This window comes from Puma concolor, chromosome E2 (genome assembly GCF_028749965.1).
Source record: "Puma concolor isolate L17-30 chromosome E2, mPumCon1.1.hap2, whole genome shotgun sequence".
Taxonomy (NCBI): Eukaryota; Metazoa; Chordata; class Mammalia; order Carnivora; family Felidae; genus Puma; species Puma concolor.
Window position 1 is genome coordinate 12,505,807 of NC_141681.1, and position 20,025 is coordinate 12,525,831.

The following is a 20,025-nucleotide window of genomic DNA, read 5'->3' on the forward strand; positions in this document are numbered from 1 at the left end:
TTAAAAAAAAAAAAAATTTTTTTTTTAAAGTGTTGAACAATAATGAAGGGATTAGATAGAAAGGTATATAAGAAATGGGTGGGCCACCCTTGGTGTTGATAAGCCTGTCGTCTTCCAGAGCTGCTCAATTGCCCAGTGACCTCCATGGAGTCCAGGTACCTCTTCCCAAGAGGGGTTTGAACAGCATTGCGAGTGGCAAATTTTCATCTGCATTTTGCTCTCTTCTTCAGTAATGCCATGTGCTTTATTTCCCAGAGTTTATAAAAGTTAAATCACAATCATAATTAGAGGGACAGATGGTTGGAACAGGAGCTGTTTTGCATTGATAAGTTGTTAGAGGATTGATGGGTGCTTTAAAATTGGAGATTGGAATTTTCCATTTAAAGTAACAGCCAGGAGTCCCACAAGTAGGTTGTCAAAAGTTTCAAAGTTGACATTGTAAATGGAGAAAAGCATATATATGGAACACCTACCTTTAAAATGTATGGGGCACCTGGGTCTCCTTTTGATTTTTTTTTTTTTTTTAAGAGAGAGAGAGAAAGCATGAGGGAGGGGGCAGCCAGGAAGATAGAGAATCCCAAGCAAGCTCCTCAATGACAGCACAGAGTCCAGTGTGAGTCTCATTATCAAGAACTAGGACTCAATCTAACTGTGAAATCATAACCTGAGTCAAAATCAAGAGTCAGACACTTGCAGTGCTCGGGCAGCTCAGCTGATTAAGCATCTGACTCTTGATTTCGGCTCAGGTCATGATCTCATGGTTTGTGAGTTTGAGCCCTGAGTTGGGTTCTCTCCCCACCCCGCCCCCCCACGCCCACCACAACTCTCTCTCTCAAAATGAATCAACTTTTTAAAAAATTTTTAAAAATATATAGAATCATTGATGAACCTACAGGCTTTCATCCTAGAAAAGCATATGACATATGTTCACACAGAGTTTTTAATCCATAAACATATCCTTCGTACTCCTCTTCCCATTTTCTCTTGACCAGGCAGACTACAAAAAGAAACCTGGCAAGGCAGGACTGTTTACAACCAGAGTCAAAAGGATATCCTCCAAGGGGGGCCTGGGTGGCTCAGTTGGTTAAGCCTCTAACTTCTGCTCAGGTCATGATCTCACAGTTCATGAGTTTAAGCCTCACATCGGGCTCTGTGCTGACAACTCAGAGCCTGGAGCCTGTTTCAGATTCTGTGCCTCCCTCTCTCTCTGCCCCTGCCCTCCCAACCCCCACTTGCACCCTGTCTCTCTGTCAACAATAGATAATAAAACATTTTTTAAAAATTTTTAATGAAAATAAAAAAGTATATCCTCCAAGCATCGTTTGAACAAAACCCTTACGCTGATAAAGCTACCAGGAAACAATGGGGCAAGGAAATTGGCATTCCAGAGTGTAAAATTCACATAAGCATTAGGTTTCTATTTCATGATCTATCAGATTCCAGGTAAAGAGAAATGCTGGGATCAAGACTCTCAGGTAATTCTTTTATGTCAGGTATGTTAGCAGATTTTTATTGTTGTATACTAAAAGCAAGAACTGTGTGTCTTTTACCAATTGTGGAAATACCGACTGGTATATTCACTGACAGGAGGAGAATATACTGGTTCAGGATCTCCCAATGGGAGATACATCAATTTTCAAGATTTAGGCAATTTAGGAAATTAGGACACTATAATAATATGGTATCATTAAGTATTGATACATACTGGGGCACCTGGCTGGCTCAGTCACTAGAACATGTAACTCTTGATTTCAGGGTTGTGAGTTCAAGCCCTACACTGGGATAGTGATTAAAACATTCCATGCTCATGGGTTGGAAGAATAAATATTGTCAAAATGTCAATACTACCCAAAGCATTCAATGCAATCCCAATCAAAATTGCACCAGCATTCTTCTCGAAGCTAGAACAAGCAATCCTAAAATTCATATGGAACCACAAAAGGCCCCGAATAGCCAAAGTAATTTTGAAGAAGACCAAAGAAGGAGGCATCACAATCCCAGAATTTAGCCTTTACTACAAAGCTGTAATCATCAAGACAGCATGGTATTGACACAAAAAGACACATAGACCAATGAAATAGAATAGAAACCCCAGAACTAGACCCACAAAAGTATGGCCAACTAATCTTTGACAAAGCAGGAAAGAACATCCAATGGAAAAAAGACAGTCTCTTTAACAAACGGTGTTGGCATAACTGGACAGCAACATGCAGAAGGATGAAACTAGACCACTTTCTCACACCATTTACAAAAATAAACTCAAAATGGATAAAGGACCTGAATGTGAGACAGGAAACCATCAAAACCCTAGAGGAGAAAGCAGGAAAAGACCTCTCTGACCTCAGCCATAGCAATCTCTTACTTGACACATCCCCAAAGGCAAGGGAATTAAAAGCAAAAATTAATTACTGCGACCTTATGAAGATAAAAAGCTTCTGCAGAGCAAAGGAAACAACCAACAAAACTAAAAGGCAACCAACAGAATGGGAAAAGATATTTGCAAATGACATATCGGACAAAGGGCTAGTATCCAAAATCTATAAAGAGCTCACCAAACTCCACACCCGAAAAACAAATAACCCAGTGAAGAAATGGGCAGAAAACATGAATAGACACTTCTCTAAAGAAGACATCCGGATGGCCAACAGGCACATGAAAAGATGCTCAACGTCGCTCCTTATCAGGGAAATACAAATTAAACCACACTCAGATATCACCTCATGCCAGTCAGAGTGGCCAAAATGAACAAATCAGGAGACTATAGATGCTGGAGAGGATGTGGAGAAACGGGAACCCTCTTGCACTGTTGGTGGGAATGCAAATGGGTGCAGCCACTCTGGAAAACAGTGTGGAGTTTCCTCAGAAAATTAAAAATAGACCTACCCTATGACCCAGCAATAGCACTGCTAGGAATTTACCCAAGGGATACAGTACTGATGCATAGGGGCACTTGTACCTCAATGTTTATAGCAGCACTCTCAACAATAGCCAAATTATGGAAAGAGCCTAAATGTCCATCAACTGATGAATGAATAAAGAAGTTGTGGTTTATATACACAATGGAGTACTACGTGGCAATGAGAAAGAATGAAATATGGCCCTTTGTAGCAACGTGGATGGAATTGGACAGTGTTATGCTAACTGAAATAAGCCATACAGAGAAAGACAGATACCATATGGTTTCACTCTTACGTGGATCCTGAGAAACTTAACAGAAACCCATGGGGGGAGGGGAAAGAAAAAAAAAAAAAAAAAGAGGTTAGAGTGGGAGAGAGCCAAAGCATAAGAGATTCTTAAAAACTGAGAACAAACTGAGGGTTGATGGGGGATGGGAGGGAGGGGAGGGTGGGTGATGGGTATTGAGGAGGGCACCTTTTGGGATGAGCACTGGGTGTTGTATGGAAACCAATTTGACAATAAATTTCATATATTGAAAAAATAAAAATAAAAAATGTTTAAAAAAATAAAATAAGGGGCGCCTGGGTGGCGCAGTCGGTTAAGCGTCCGACTTCAGCCAGGTCACGATCTCGCGGTCCGGGAGTTCGAGCCCCGCATCGGGCTCTGGGCTGATGGCTCAGAGCCTGGAGCCTGTTTCCGATTCTGTGTCTCCCTCTCTCTCTGCCCCTCCCCTGTTCATGCTCTGTCTCTCTCTGTCCCAAAAATAAATAAACGTTGAAAAAAAAAATTTTTTTTTTAAATAAAAAAATAAAATAAAATAAAATAAAATATCTTTGGGGCAGCTGGGTGGCTCAGTTGGTTAAGTGTCCAACGTGAGAAAGGCCATGATCTCACAGCTTGTGGGATCGAATTCCATGTCAGGCTCTGCATTGACAGCACAGAGCCTGCTTGGGATTCTCTCTCTCTCCCTCTCTCTGCTCCTCCTCCACTCGCGCTTTCTCTCTCAAAAATAAATCTTTAAAAAAATTAAAAAACAAAAATCTTAAAAAAATGTTCTGATATATCCTGCAGAATGATGATTAATACGTAATTATGAGGAAACTGTGGGGCAAGAACTCACATAAATTCCCAATTTTCAGGCTAGGTTTTTTTAAACACCTGAAATGTGATTTTCACACACACATATGAAGTAGGGGTCTGGGTCAGATGGTTGGGCATCTGACTTTGGCTCAGGTCATGATTTCAAGGTTTATGAGTTCGAGCCCCACGTTGGCCTCTGTGCTGACAGCTCAGAGCCTGGAGCCTACTTTGAATCTGTCTCCCTCTCGCTCTACCCCTCCCCTGCTCACACTGTTTCTCAAAACTAAAAAACGAACAGGGTGCCTGTGTGGCGCAGTTGATAAAGCATCTGACTCTTGATCTCAGCTCAAGTCATGATCTCAATGTGTGAGTTTGAACCCCACATCAGGCTCTGTGCTTGGGATTCTCCCTCTTTCTCTCTGCCCCTCCCCAGCTTGTGCTCCCTCTTTCTCTCTCAAAATAAACAAACTTAAAAATAATTTAATTAAAAAATTTTTAAGTATATGAAAATCCCATATTGTATTATTTTGAATGGTACTGATGTAAAAATTAAAGTAAGTTGGATTTCTTTGATAGCTGTAAACAATTATACCACACAGCATTTAAAACAAAGAAAATCAATATTAAGTGTGCTTTTAGAAGAAAATTATGAGTTCCTAGTTTTGTGTCTGCACAGAGCCTCCAATAAGCCATTGGCTAGAAGGTCCTCAGTCTGAGGGGATGCTGGAGAGAAATGTTTTACTCTTCTTCATGCATTAGTTCTGGGTGTGAAGAGATAGCTTATTCAATTCCCAGTAATAGAAGTACATACTATGGGACTATCTGGTGATGTGCTTAAGGCTTACCTGCAAATATTCTCATTTAGAAAACAGATAACTTTTTGGCACAATGCCTGGATAAGAGAGTGATTTGTTAAATATTGGTTGTCATTAATACCCTAATTCCTATTGCAAATTACCAAAATAAAACAACTAATTAGAAAGTACACTGCAAATCTGACTCCAATAATGAGGAAACAAACAAAGAGTTCAAATGGTTATATTAGTGACAAGAGTTTCACAGCAAGGTGTACTGGGTCCTAGAAGTCTCCTTACTTATTGCTGACTATGGGATAAGAGGGAATGTGGATGAATGTTAGTACAGCTCTTGGACCATGGCTAACTTACTCCCCATCTAAAGAAATTCTTTTCACAATCAATTCCGTATGTATTATATATAATAAAATGGTATTTCTTCTGTGTTTATTACATAAAATAAAATGGTACTTCTTATGAAGAGATGATAGGGCCCAAGAAAAGACATCCACACATAGAAGACATGTTATGAGAGAGAGATGGGAGGAGGGAAAGGGAGAAAAAGAAATATCGATCTCCTTTAATAGAACAGTGTCTCTTAAATCAGGGAATTCTACTTGGGATACCATGAGGATGACCATAAAAGAAATGCTGTCTTGAATTGTATGCTCATAATAACTCCTAGGATAATACATCACTTTTTTTTATGGATATTATCCCAATGGCAGTTGATCAAATCAATTTCATTTAATTGCCTTGCCTTGATACTTGGACAACACAGATTGAGTTACATGACTTCAACATCTTCTTCTCCCACTTAGATTTGACTTAAAAACCTCAGATCCAAACAAAGACAATTGGAATTTGGATGCTCCTTAAGATGAAACCCAGGAACAAAATCAGCTGCCTTGGTCTCAAGGTAAGAATCCACTGGTCCAAATGCATTTCTTCAGTGGATCCCAGAGAAAGTGAAAACGGCTCTGCATATTGGGCCCATATACTCGACAAAAAAATCATTATCTTAGGAGGCACTTACAGCTTGTTCTGGGCATCCTAGCGTCAGAAATAAAAGCATGGCCCCACAGCTGGGTGTGACAGGCAGGTTCTTAGCACACAAGGCTCTGGGCCTTTTGTCTTGCTGCTCTAAGCAGGGTGGCATCCTGTTCTGTCAACCTCAGGGATTCAGGGGGAGTGTCAGCATTATCTTCCTAGGTTCAAGTTTTCAGTTCAAATATGAGAACTGTCCTAAAAGACACCTTCTGTTCCATGTTCTCTTGTAGAATACTTACCAAAAGCAGCCAGAGAAGACTGGACATCCATCACAAGACCTCAATCACATATCCTACTTCAAGCTTTTGAGAGGAACCAATTCCCTGATAGAACAACCAGGAAAAAACTGGCTAAAATAACAGACATTCAGGAATCAAGAATTCAAGTAAGTTCTGTCTATAGCACCAAATATGTTCTACCTGTAAGTGATGTTATATTTCCCTCTGATGGGCTGCTGAAAAACTGACCTGAGATTATCACAATCATTATGGGTAACAGTATGGATTGGTAAACATCTAGCATTGCAAGTCAGATTCCTGCAAAATGAAGAATTCTGTCAGTGTGATAACCATTTAGAATCTCCAGCAGCAAAAATGGGGGGAACTATGAAAGTTAGTACTATCTATTTTGGGAATACCCTGTCAGGTTTTCTACAGCTTGACATTGCTTGGTCATTTTGGTCCAGATAATTCCTTTCTTATGAGGTTGTCCTGCACCTAATCAGTATTTTTAAGCATTCCTGGCCTCAACCAAATACCCTGCCTACCTACCCCTCCACCAACTTGTGACAGCTTCAAAAATCTACAGACTTAGTCCCATGTCCTCCAGTTGAAAGAAAAAAAATCACTCTTACTGGGTACCTTCTAAAGTTATGAGGACAGTGGTTTAGTGTATGTTAAATGCTCAAGACTAGGAAACACATTCATAGTTTTATCAGTACAGTTAATTAATCCTTGATCAGATTTATTTATAACCACGTATATAAGATTGGGATTCTTATACACATGTTGGCAAAGAGATAAATGTCAACCTGGTCAAGAAAACTTATTTGCTGATCCAATGTTGAAATTAAAGGGAAGAATCTAAAGCATATGCCTTTTCAACCAGTTTCAATCCATCTATAGTTGATTGCTAAGTGTGTTAGGACCTCAATTTTTGTGTTTGTACGTGTATACACACATTCATATGTACACATATATACATACACACTATACACAGGAATCAGAGTAATTAATGACATATATATGCAATAGTTCTATTTCACATGAAACACACCCACACACACCCCATCCCGATAATGGGGCCTGTATTAATAGCCCCTTTGCTTTACATAGTATGAGAAACCGAGCCAGAATCACTTGTCTTATGACACTGTCTTTTTCTTCACATAGATGTGGTTTCAGAATTAAAGATCTCTATACCCAAGGCAGAGAAGTGAGTCCATGAATTCCTTGGCAGACAGCCCAAATGCAAGACCAGGTCTGACAGCTCAGCACCACCAAATTGATCTGCCCACTTTCCCAGGCAGGTCTCATCATTTTGCTTCCTCCCATTTTTTCCGTAGGAACCAAACATTTCTACCTGCTCCTCTCCCATCCCAGGAGTCCTCTGTCTCTTGTGTGAACCAAGGACCAAGCGTCATGATGGTACAGCCCAGAGACTATGCAGACAGAATTCTTTACTCTCCTCGGAATTACCGGCCAATACCATCAACTCTGCGAGTCTCAGATACTCAGGCTCCTTTCTGGCCGCCAAAGCAAGAAAAGTGCCAGAATCACAAAGAATAGAAGCACACAGGAGTACTACAGTTGAAGGACTACTCTCAGCCTCATCCTGAGCACCAAAACCACCAACTGCAGGATCTGGGGCAGGTAGACATATATTCTGCAATGGTGGGATGAAATCTGCCAGACTCTGATTGCAAAGTGGGATCCTCGAGGAGGGACACACTGAGACACTCATCCGCAGCACAGTCAACTGGACAACCATCTCATTCCCTTGGCCAACTCACCAACAATGTGCAGAAACCTCAAGCCTTTATGTCAACTGTTATCCACAGATTTTCAGGAACAGGTACCTTTTCCGAGTCCTGGCCCACAAAAAGAGGACCCTCCAGGACCCCAACTGTGCTTCAGTGAAGATGCTTTTCAGGCTGTGTTCCATATGCTACAAAGCTTACCAAGGTCTGAGATTCCAGAAAAAGAAGTCATTCTCAGAACCTGGTCCAGACCTCTCTTCTTTTGATGCAAATCAGTGCAATTTAAAGGACACTGGATAATGAAGTCATCCTGTTTGGGACAAGATTAATGCAAGAGGAAGGAGAAACCACTTGGAAACACAAAAGGCAGTTTTTAACTGTTTTGTGGGCAGTGGTTATCTTCTATATTCACTTCATTGAATAAAGAAAGGATGGTTTCTAAGCTGCATACAGCCTCTGGAAGCACCATAGGCCAGTAGACAGGTCTGCTGAATCCTTCTGAACAAAAGCATTTCACTGATAAACATGACTTCCTCTTTAATCACGATGTCTACCAATCTGGAATTTGCATGAACTATAACCATACCCAAGCAAGAACATATCTACGTGCTGACACATTAGCACTCCTTTGCTTCCTAGCAAGATGGGAAAGCCAGCTTGAAATTAGTTTGTCATGCAGAAAATGAAAGGACAGTATATTTCCTGATAATGTGAATTCATAAAAGTGAGCTTTTCCCCAAATCTCTGAGGGTTTCAACTGGGAACCAGAAACTATCCCACTATCTACCAATAAGAGAACGATTAAATGAATTACGTTAAATCCACAATACTGAGTATTCTTCATTTATATTGTTTTTCCTTTGACTACTTAAAACATTACAAAAAAAAAAATCACAATGAAAATACAGCAGCAACACCATACAACCACTTAGTCTAACACGTTAATCTAAAACTGGGATAGGGGCGCCTGGGTGGCGCAGTCGGTTAAGCGTCCAGCTTCAGCCAGGTCACGATCTCGCGGTCCGTGAGTTCGAGCCCCGCGTCAGGCTCTGGGCTGATGGCTCGGAGCCTGGAGCCTGTTTCCGATTCTGTGTCTCCCTCTCTCTCTGCCCCTCCCCCGTTCATGCTCTGTCTCTCTCTGTCCCAAAAATAAATAAAAACGTTGAAAAAAAAAATTTTTTTTTTAAAAATAAAAAATAAAACTGGGATAAAAATTTCAGTCTTCTCTCTTCTTCTGAAATGATAATACATCTCAAAGTAGATTTTGGTGTTTGAAGGTGTATGTGGATTTACCTTAGTGCTATAAAAACATCTTTGAATTTTATCAATTTGCATTGTTTGAACCAACTCAAAAGGTTAGGTCCAGGTTTGATGAGAACAGTGATTAACATTCCACTCCTGGATGGATCTTCTTATTCCTAGAGAAGGTGGCTAGAATTTGTACAAGTTTTTAGCAAACTCTTATTTGGGTATTCACCTTCCCTTTCATGTCACATTCTCAGGGAAGGTTACACAAACTGCAACCCAAGAAAAATAGACTTTGATTGATTTAAGTTAACCCAGTCAATTTCATTTAGGAAGAGTTAGGAAGGCATATGTGCCAAATTTCTGGCCAATGAGAAATCAAGGGGCTTCCAAGAAAGATTGCACCCAACTTTTGACCATGAAGGAAGCAGCCTAGAAGACAAGCCAGGGACAGCAGAACAGAAAAATAGAGAGAATCCTGAAGGTAACTACCTCAGGACTTCCTATACATATAAGATATAAATCCCCTTTTTATGTCCCTTGTTTCAAGTCCTTTAGATGAAGTTTTCTGTTACAAGCAATTAAATACAACTTACAGGTATAGGCAAAGGGGGAATATAATCCAGCACACAGCATTAGACCAAAACAAGAGAAAAGCTCAACAATCCAAGTGTCAGCTTAAACTTTTAAAATGCAACCATACCTGCTTAAAGGGATACGGAACAAAGGAAAACCGAATACCAGGAGCAGAGCCCACTGCTGCGGTTTGCAAAGAGGAGACAGAAAGAAATGTTTCTGCCACTAATGAAGTTGTACAAGTTATTTAAGACCTAGAGAATTTGAAAAGCTCAACTGTGGGGTTAGTGGAAAACAGTGAGGAAGGCGTCTAACTCAAGAGCTAAAATGAGTAAGAAATGATGTTTCCCAGAGCACAAGCCTCAAGAAGTCAAGGAAAGAAAACCCAAAGAATAAGAATCTGGCAGAATAAAGGAGAGGTATCCTAACTTTAGGAATTGAACAGCTGGTCTATGGAGCAGATGCAGCCATAGCTCAATGCCATTAACCATTAAGATCCAACTCATTTTCCTTGCTTAGATTTGTGCTCCCAAAAATACTTGATAATTTGTTTCCCCACATATTATCTCCCAGCCTAAAAAGTAAAACACCAGATAAATGTCAAAAACAGGTATTTGGAAGTTACTGGTTTATAATGAGTACTTAAGTATCTTTTCAGAGTCTAGATATAATGAATCAGACCCTTTTGCACATGCTTTGACAAAACAAATTTCTAGGCTTGTAAAGTTGTACGAACTTTACTAAGGTATAAACAACCCAAATGACATCTCCGTTTCACACATGAAGTATTGATTTTCAACCACTCTAGAGTCATATCTGATTGGACGACACATTTTAAACAAATGCCTACCACCCAACCCTTCCCAATATCCACTTAAAAGTTACTCCTGGAGTGAGCTAGATACTCCTGGGAATAGTTTTATCCTTTCAACATACTCAAGAGAAGGGCAAAGTGAAGCATTTTGATTTAGAATGGGTTCCTCCAGAAGCAGACTTTAAGAATTCGTGTTTAACTGAGGATCCCACGATGCATTTTATTAGGAAAGTGCAGATGTGAAACCACAGAAGGAAGCCTATGCAGAGTGCGTTCATAAACAACTACCACTCTGGGCAACCATGCTGGTTTCTGCTGGGGACCTTTAAAAGATGGTATGGAACCCATTATCTCACTCAAGGGGTGCGTCTCAAATATTCACTTGTGTCATTTCTCTGGACAGCAAGGAAGCTGGATATGCATCCTCTAATTCTCATCCGCCATCAGCCGAAAGCCACTCCCAGCAGCATGAACTCCAGAGCACTTCAAGCAGAGGGGAAACCTTAAGAAGGTGCTTGCAGTAGGACCCCTATTTGTGGCATGTGCGGGAATGTAAGTGCCCAAGGGATACGGGTAGGGCAGAGACACCTTCTGTTACACACCTGATGGTTCCTGATTGGCTTCTCACCCTTCGGCTTTCAGCAGCCCGTGGTGTTCTCCCGTCCCTCACAGTCCTTGACGCAGATCTTCTCTCTGCTCCATCCATAAAATCTAGCATCCTTCTAGTGGCCTACTAGTTCTAATATGGAACCATTTTGTTCATTATTGACCTAATTAAGAGCCAAGAAATGTCAGTTCCTTTATGGTTTTTATATCGAAAAGGTTTCATGAATACAATCAAAGAAAACACTTGGAGATTCAAAGTTCTTTTTATTTTCAACAACAAAAATAACACAACAAAGAGGAATCAATTCACTAATATATAAATCTAACACAGTCCTTAGCACAAAATTGTCTTTAATAAATAAAAACACATTACTGATAACTGAGTAAGACTGTTCTTAAGACTCTCTAGGGTTTTGTGTGCGTTTTAAACAAAACTGGGTGGTAGATAAAGAAACACGTGCTACAAGTATGACTGACAAAGACTGAAAGAAAAGAACAGCCAAAGGAGCAGGGTCCCCAAGTATTAAGTTAGCAAAGGGAATATCGGATTTTCAAAGCAGTCTAGAAATCAGAGCTCACTAGGTGATGCAAGGGTTTAGGATCGTCCAAGCTCAAGACCTTGTAATTAAATCTTTCCACATATCTAGATCCTTGATTTGGAATCTATCATAATCTAGAAGAGTTTCTGCCAAAGGATAGAGGCTCTTTATTTTCCTCCTTTGACTCTGTCACTAGCTCCTGAAACCAATATATATAGCAAGGGTTCCATTCAGAAAAGGATTACTACTACAAAGACCAACCTCTGTCTGGTGTGGATTTCCCTTTATGAACATACTGATACTGCCAGGGACAACTCTAAATATGTCAAATGTCTTTTACTTTTATCCTCCTACACAACTCTGCTTGGCTACAACATCTAAGACTCATAGAGCAATGGCAGCATTGGTCAGAAGACAAGTGTCAGTTCCAAAGACAACGTTGACAAAAATTTTTTTTTAACCTCTCTTGCCACATCTTTTTTCTTTCCTCATTGTCTTGCCAATTACTTCTTTCGGAATTCAATCCGCCGAGCTACATTCTGAGCACCAAATTTTTTGACCAATGCATCTCTGGCATCCTCGTCATCTTTTTGCAAATCTAAGTCATCCTGTCGGGACCAAATGGGATACCCATCAGCCCTCTGACCGGACTCTAAAAAGGAGGAAGTAGCCTCCAACTCACCACTATTTTTTAGGAATGCCTGTGTAACTGTTGACAGATCCAAGTTAAACTTTTCCATTAACTGCCTGATGATCTTAATGGCAGCTCCCACCTCTGGTGGAGAAACTTTTTCTTCTTCTTCTTCTTCCTCATCCTCATCAGGCTGTGTCTCAGAGTCTTCCTCGGGTGTAGGTGGATCATCATCACACATTGTTATGTGTATTTCAAAATCGGGGCTCTCGTCAACCTAGAGAAAGCGATGAATACGACCAGTTCCTAATTACCAAGTCCCAAACACTCTTGCGATATCTAGTCTCTCCCACCACCTTGCTTGCCCTTTTCACCCCAATCACATTGGACTTCCTTCAGTTCTTCCAATACGCTATGCTCCTTCTTATACTTACTCATGTTGCATGTGTGTATGTAAGTTTACGTACATGACGGGTTAAGGGGAGGGGAGTGTCTGTGTCTGTAAGTGGGGGATATAAGTGTGCTTATGTGTACATTATGTGCATATTCATGTATACATACAACTATGGTATTCCAAGAGAACATGAAAAGCTACAGTAAATAATGAAAAATATGTGTATGTGCATACATGTCCACGTGTACACACACGTTCATTAGATCATTTTTTAAAGTTTGACTTCAGGGGCATCTGAGTGGCTCAGATGGTTGAGTGTCCAACTTCGGATCAGGTCATGATCTCACGGTTTGTGGGTTCAAGCCCCACATCCAGCTAGCTGCTGTCAATGCCAAAGTTGTCAGCACAGAGCCCACTCTGAATCCTCTGTGCACCCCCTTCTCTCTCTGCCCCTCGTCCACTCACGCTCTCTCATTCTTTCTCAAAAATAAAAACATTTAAAAAACAAAACAAAAGAGGCGCCTGGGTGGCTCAGTCAGTTAAGCATCAGATTTGGTTTAAGTCATAGCTCACAGTTCCTGAGATTGAGCCCCACACCGGGCTCTCTGCTGAGGCCACTTCATATCCTCTGTCCCCTTCTCTCTCTCTCAAAATAAACGTAAAAAAAATAAATACAATAAAAAATAAAAATAAAAAAAACAACAAAACTTTGGCTTCAGTGTCAGATTGTAAGCTCCCTAAGGACAGGAACTGTATCTCTTTTGCTCTCATCACTTACATCCCCAGTACATACCAATGCCTTCACTTAACTACTCAAAACACACAGATGTATGAGCAGACTAGGGTCTCCGTACTATACTACATTTAGGCACATTACAAAGCACGTTATGTGAGAAGAAACCTATGTAGACCATGCTTGCATTTCAAAGTTTATGGAAAATTGACCAAATATAAAACAAAACTCAGACTTCAAAAGGCAACAATCACTAAATTCTGCCAATTCTTGTGCATTCCTTCATTCACCAATTACAGATCTTTAAATTATTTTCCTAATAATAAGGCCTGATCACTTCCCTTTACAATAAGAAAAATTAATTTAAAAGATCCTTTTTCGTGGAAAAAATATGCACATATAATTGAGTCTTTCTTTTAAATTACTCCTCACTACTTTATAGTTCTTGCCTTTCCCTGTAACTATGATCAAATATGGGACTCCAACAGAGTATCAGAAGCTAGACCAAATAAGGAAGCGTTAAAAAATCCCAAAACCACTCTAAATACACAAAAAGCTAAACTTGCTTTAAAAAAAAAAAATTAAACTCCTTCAAAAATTGCATTTATTTTCCTGAGAAGCACAAAAATATTTTCAAAAGATAAATCCACAGTCTTAACTTTGAAAACCTTACACTGTGATCAAAGTATCCAAAATAGGATGCTGTCTACGGTTTCAAAATAATTCTCATCAGGGGCACCTGGGTGGCTGAGGTGGTTAAGCATCTGACTTAGGCTTGGGTCATGATCTCACAGTTCATGAGTTCGAGCCCCATATAGGGCTCTGTGCTGACAGCTCAGAGCCTAGAACCTCCCTGGGATTCTGTGTCTCCCTCTCTCTCTACCTCTCCCCCACTCACACTCTGTCTCTGTCTCAAAAATAAACAAACACTAAAGAAAAATTTTTTAATAATTCTCCCCAATTTTTCTCCCTCTCCCCCTTTTCTCTAAGAGACAGAGAACACACATGCACACATGTGCAGGAGAAAGGCAGAGGGAGGTGGAAAGAGAGAATCCCAAGCAGACTCCACGCCCAGCGCAGAGCCTGACGAGGGGGCTCGATATCACAAGTGAATCATGACCTGAGCCAGAATCAAGAGTCAGATGCTTAACAGCATGAGCCACCCACACGCCCCTCCCTCAAAACTGCATGCCTGAAACCAAGATCAGTCCCACTTTCCATTCTCCCACTCCAAACCTTACCTTTCAGGGCCTTAGGTGTACAAAAACTAAATGCAATAACCAATTTTAAAGAAGAAGAATAGAAGGAGAGAAAATAAGAGTTGAAATCTAGTCTACGTACCACAATCTCCTCAAACTCCCGGGTGGCTTCTACAAGCATCTTTTTGACTGCTTCTTCATTCTCCTTGATCTCTTCCTTTACATATTCTTCTTCAGGTAAGTCTGGAGTTCTCTTATTCTGTGGTTCTATGAAAGAAAAGAACAGCACCAGATTACAATTAGCATCTTTTGCAGAAACCAAAAATACAGTGCTCTGCGAACTCTGAGCCAAAAGTGAGCCTGTACTTTTTTTCTATTAGGAGACATCAGTTTTTGATCAAGATAAGAAAAACATAAAATACACTTGTTCGGAAATGTCTACTCTTGCTTCTGAAGAGCTGTACTATCCAAATGGTGATATATTCCTTAGATTGTAATACGGAAAATAAAAATACTCTTCAAGCATAATTCATTTTTTGCTTTGTATTTATCCATAGTGCAAATTAACAAAACTGCCATAAACTGGATTCTCTGGGAAGCAGATTGTGAGATGGAGATTAACACATGGTGTTTAGTAGGGAGTGACCCAGGGGAAACCACTGTTGAGAAGAAAGCATGAGTGGGCAGAGAGGGAAGCTGAGCTGTCAAAGAGTTCCAACAAAGCCTCAGCTGAAACCATAGGGAAGTCTGAACTAGGAAGTCCCTTCAGAATCGACTGTGTTGGGATGTGGGAGCCGTGGCAGAACTCCGCACAGATCAGTCCCTAAATGCTAGCCAACCTAAGATGTCAAGACTTTGGGTGAAGCAGCTCTCCCAGCTGAAGACAGATGTGGAAGGTACATCACAATCTACCACATACCATCTAACAGAAAGGAGGCCCTCCTAAAGCTCAGCATCCTCCTCTTTCTGTTTTACTTTGTTCTCTTAGCATTTAACTGTGCTCTCTTTTCCACTTAACAAAAACTGACTGCTATGGGGCAGCAGAATGAAGTTTTTTATAATGGAACTGTTCTGTATCCTGATTTAGGTGGTGGTTACACAAACTATATAGGGACTAAAACACATAACCAAAAAATACCATGGTGGTTCCTCAAAATACTAATCATGGAACTACCACAAAATCCAGCAATTCCACTTCTGTATACTCAAGACAAATGGAACGAGGGTTTCAAGCAGGTATTAGTACACCCATATTCATAGCGGCATTATTCCTAACGGCCAAGATACGGAAACAACCTCAGTGTCCATCAATGGGTGACCACATAAAACGTAGTATACACAATGCGGTGGAGTATTATTCAACCTTATAAAGGAAGGACATTCTGACACATGCTACAACATGGATGAACCCTGAAAACACTGTGCTAAGTGAAATGAGCCAATCACAAAAGGACAAATATATGACTCCACTTACATGAGGTAGCTAGAAAGACCAAATTCTTAAAGACAAAAAGTAAAATGGTGATTGACAGGGGGAGGGAGCAAAGGGGAGTCAGTGTTTAATGGGTAGTTTTCCAGTTTTAGGAGAAGAAAAAGTTCTGGAGACGGATGGTGGTAATGGTTCCATAACAATGTGAATAGACTTAAGGCCACCAAACTGACCACTTAAAAATGGTTAAAAGGACAAATTTTATGTAATGTCTATTTTACCCAGTATCTGTAGATATTACCCACTTTGTTAATTTTTGTCAATCTGATAGACAAAATACAACATTTCCTCATTCACTTTCCTGAAAAACATCACCATGCACGTTTGTTATTTCATTTTCCATGGGTCAGAAGTCCATGGCTTATATCATGCCTCTGTTCAGGGTCTAATTTACTTTTATTTAATAACAATATTCTGCATTTGTTTATTGCCATTTATTTCCTTTTCTAGAAACTTCTTGTTCCATTTCTTTTGTTCATTGTTCTCCTAGATTTTCTTTTACTAACTTCTGCAAGATCTTTGGACATTAAGGAAACTAACTCTGTTCCAAAGTATTAGGAATATTTTTCCGGTTTGCTGACTTTTATGATGAGAAATTTTTAACTTCAAGTAATCACATATATACAACTTTTTTTTTTAAATCTTCTTGGTTTCAGGACTATCACCATGCACATATTAAAAAATATACTCAAGGCAACCTACTGAATAGAAAGAAGTATTTGCAAGCCATATATCCAATAATCCAAAAAGAGGTTAATAGCCAGAATAAAGAACTCATAACAAAAAACCCCAAACATTCCAATTTAAAAATAAGCAATCTGAATAGATGTATTCCCAAAGACATACAAGTGTCCAACAGGCCCATGAAAAGATGCTCAACATCACTAATCATCAGTGAAATACAAATGAAAACCACAATGAAGTATCACCTCACACCTGTCAAAATGACTTATCAAAAAGACAAGAAATAACAAGTATTAGGAAAGATGTGGAGAAAAGGAACCCTTGTGCACTGTTCGTGGGAATGTAAATTGGCATAGCCACTATAGAAAACAGTATGGAAGTTCCTCAAAAAATTAAAAATAGAACTACCATATGATCTAGCAATACCACTTTGGAGTATCAATCTGAAGGAAATGAAAACACCGAGTGAAAAACTACATGCAACTCTACGTTCACTGCAGTTTCACTGTATTATTTACAAGAACCTAGATATGGCAACAACCAAAGCGTCCACCGATAGATAAAGATATGATGTGCATATACACTGGAATACTACTCTGCCACCAAAACAAGACAAAAAACAACAAAATCTTGCCACTTGCAACAAACATGGATGGCCCTAGAGGACATTGTGCTAGTGAAAGAAGTCAGACAGAGAAAGACAAATAGCACACTGATAAGTGGAATCTAAAAAAACCAACCACACAAAACAAAACCCAAACTCACAGAAAAAGAGAACAGGGAGGGAAGAGGGTTGGCATGGGGGACAGGGCAGCAAAATGGATGAAGGGGATCAAGAGGTACAAACTTCCAGGTACAAAGTAAATAAGGCAGGGGGCTTTAACATGCAGTAGAGGGAATACAATCAGTAATACCGTATTAACTTGTATGGAGACAGACAAAAAGCAGACTTACTGTGATGATCAGTTTGCAACATATAAAAACGTAGAATTACTAGGTTGTATACTTGAAACTGACACCGTAGGCCAAATGTACCTCAATTTTTAAAAAAGATCAATAAATAGCAGAATTAAAAAATAAAAAAGTATACTCATCCATATTATTTGTTTAAATAATACCTACACCCAACGGTAGGGCTTGAACCTATACCTACAATCCTGACATCAAGAGTCATATGCACTACTGGCTGAGCCAGCCAGGTGCCCCTCATCCTCATTTTCTTAGTGATTTTAGAATTTTAATTTTTACAATTAAATTCTGATCATCAAAATTAAATTACAGTAGGGCGAATCCAGCTTAATTTTCTCCAAGGTTCCAAATGGCCTGCCCATAGTCCCAACCCTACTGGATTTCAAAGCAAAGCCCCATGCGATCTACTTCACCCATACACATAACCTTGTCCTCTCTCCTAGAATTCTCCCCCTTGCTTTAGTCCATTTTAGCCACACTGGTCTGTTGCTCCAAGAACACACCAGCCATATTCCCACCTCCAGGCCTTTGCACTCAATATTCCCTCTGCCTGAAACACCCACTGATAACCACCTGGTTTGCTCTTTCCTTTGGTCTCTGCTCAAATACAAGCTTTTATAGTGACTTGCCTTATCGCCCTATAGAAAACAACCTCCTCCCCAGCCCTTACCCTGATTTTATTTTTCTCTATAGCACTTACCACTGCCCAGCTAGTATGTTAAGCTCCATGACCGCAGGGACTTTTATTTATTGTTATATCCCAGCAGGATAACAGTGTCTGGCACTCAAATATCTGTTGAATGAATGAATCTGAAATGTCACTTTTACCAAAAACAAAATTCCTACTAAGCATGCTGAACAGGAGAAACAGATTTACCTCCCCATCTCGAAATGTTATATGGAATCGCCACATAAGGGGGGGGGGGGGGGGGTGGGGGACATGCTTCTTTAAACAAAAAGGTCGGTTTAACCTGTCGATACCGGTTACATGAAAAGTGAAGCATCTTAACAGTTTTGCACTGAAGCCCTAACCGCACCTGAATCCCAACGTTCAGTTCAACTACATTAAAAACGCACTTCACCTGAGCGAGACCAGGAAGATCATTCCAACTGACGAGAACCTTCTGTGAATACGCATAGACGCCAAAACATGAAAAGAAACTGGTCTGGCATGCCTTTGAAAAAGCTTACACTGACTCTACCTGAACAGAGAGAAGTATTTTTGGAAACCAGCCTCTGGAAAAGATACGGTTAACAACACATTGCCTCCGGGGAAGAAAACTGGGTAGCTGGTGGCTAGAATCAGGTGGAATGTCTACCTAGCCTGTTTGTACCATTTGAGCATCAAACCACGTCAGCTACCGGAAAAAAGTAAATCGAAGTGCGAGTAGAAAATGGTGCAATTTTACCCGGATGTCTAAATGGGAGGGGGGAGGGCCGGGCGACGCTACCGGAGACGCCAACATGGACACCGGACCGAAGGGGGGAGGAGCCCCGCCCCCACCCGCACAGGTGCAGCAAGAGCTCCCGCGTTCGCGGCAGAGACCTCACCCCCACTATCGGCGGCCTCAGGGTCCTGCTCAGCTTTCCGCTTGAGTTTCTGGGAGGAGGGGCTCACTGGGGCGTCCCCCAGCAGGTACTTATGCTCCTGGCCCCGCAGATGCTTGAGGTAGCGGTCCTTCATGGACTGCCACGAGTGCTGGGTGAGCGAGCTTTTCTCCATCGCCTTCCACAAGGCGGTGCCGGTGACGGAGCTGGGCGAGCGGGCATTTTCCTTCACGTACGTCAAGATGGCCACGTCGTCCGCGTCCGTGAAGACGATGCGCCCCGTGGGCGGCTGCGGCTCGGGCTGCGCGGCGGCGGCGGCGGCGGCGCCCCCCTTGGCCGGGGCCGCGGGCTTCGTCTCGGGGGCCTGGCCGGCCGTCGAGCCCAGCCGGTAGGCCTCCAGGTCGAGCCTCTCGTTGCGCTCCACGCAGTCCAGGATGTACTGCGTGGAAATGAAGTCGCCCGAGGCCTCGGCCGCCGCCTCCCCGGGCTGGGCCAGCAGGACGGCCCCAGACTCCTGCACCCGACATAGGGTGCCGCCGCCGTGCAGGATGAGCGTCGACAGCCGACGCTTCGCCGGGCTAGGACGCACGTAGAAGGACATGGAACTGCCATCTTCCCTCACGAACAGAGTCGAGGAATGGGTGGGCCCGTTGGGGTCTTTGCCCAAATCCATCGCCTCCGCCATAGCCGACACCAGGAACCACAACAGCAGTCCCCGAAACAAGCCTCTGACGCACAGAGCGAACCCGAACGAACGACGGTTCTAGACGCGTCGGCCGCGAAGCCCCGCCCTGCGCC

The 20,025-nt window shown here is 41.4% G+C and overlaps 2 protein-coding genes across 2 annotated transcripts; one reads left to right on the forward strand and one right to left on the reverse strand.

The window, feature by feature from the left end:
* Positions 1–144: 144 nt before the first annotated feature.
* DUXB (double homeobox B) lies at positions 145–7,775 on the forward strand. Its single transcript, XM_086690884.1, is given in 6 exon segments — positions 145–155; positions 997–1,079; positions 1,317–1,406; positions 6,053–6,207; positions 7,424–7,701; positions 7,703–7,775. Coding segments are annotated over 6 exon segments (690 nt in total).
* A 3,510-nt stretch (positions 7,776–11,285) lies between these two features.
* On the reverse strand, positions 11,286–20,025 carry TERF2IP (TERF2 interacting protein). Its single transcript, XM_086688865.1, has 3 exons — positions 19,231–20,025; positions 14,680–14,804; positions 11,286–12,488 (listed from the first exon to the last, which is right to left on the reverse strand). The coding sequence occupies exons 1-3, from the start codon at positions 19,910–19,912 to the stop codon at positions 12,084–12,086; spliced, it is 1,212 nt and encodes a 403-aa protein (XP_086544991.1). The 5' UTR covers positions 19,913–20,025; the 3' UTR covers positions 11,286–12,083.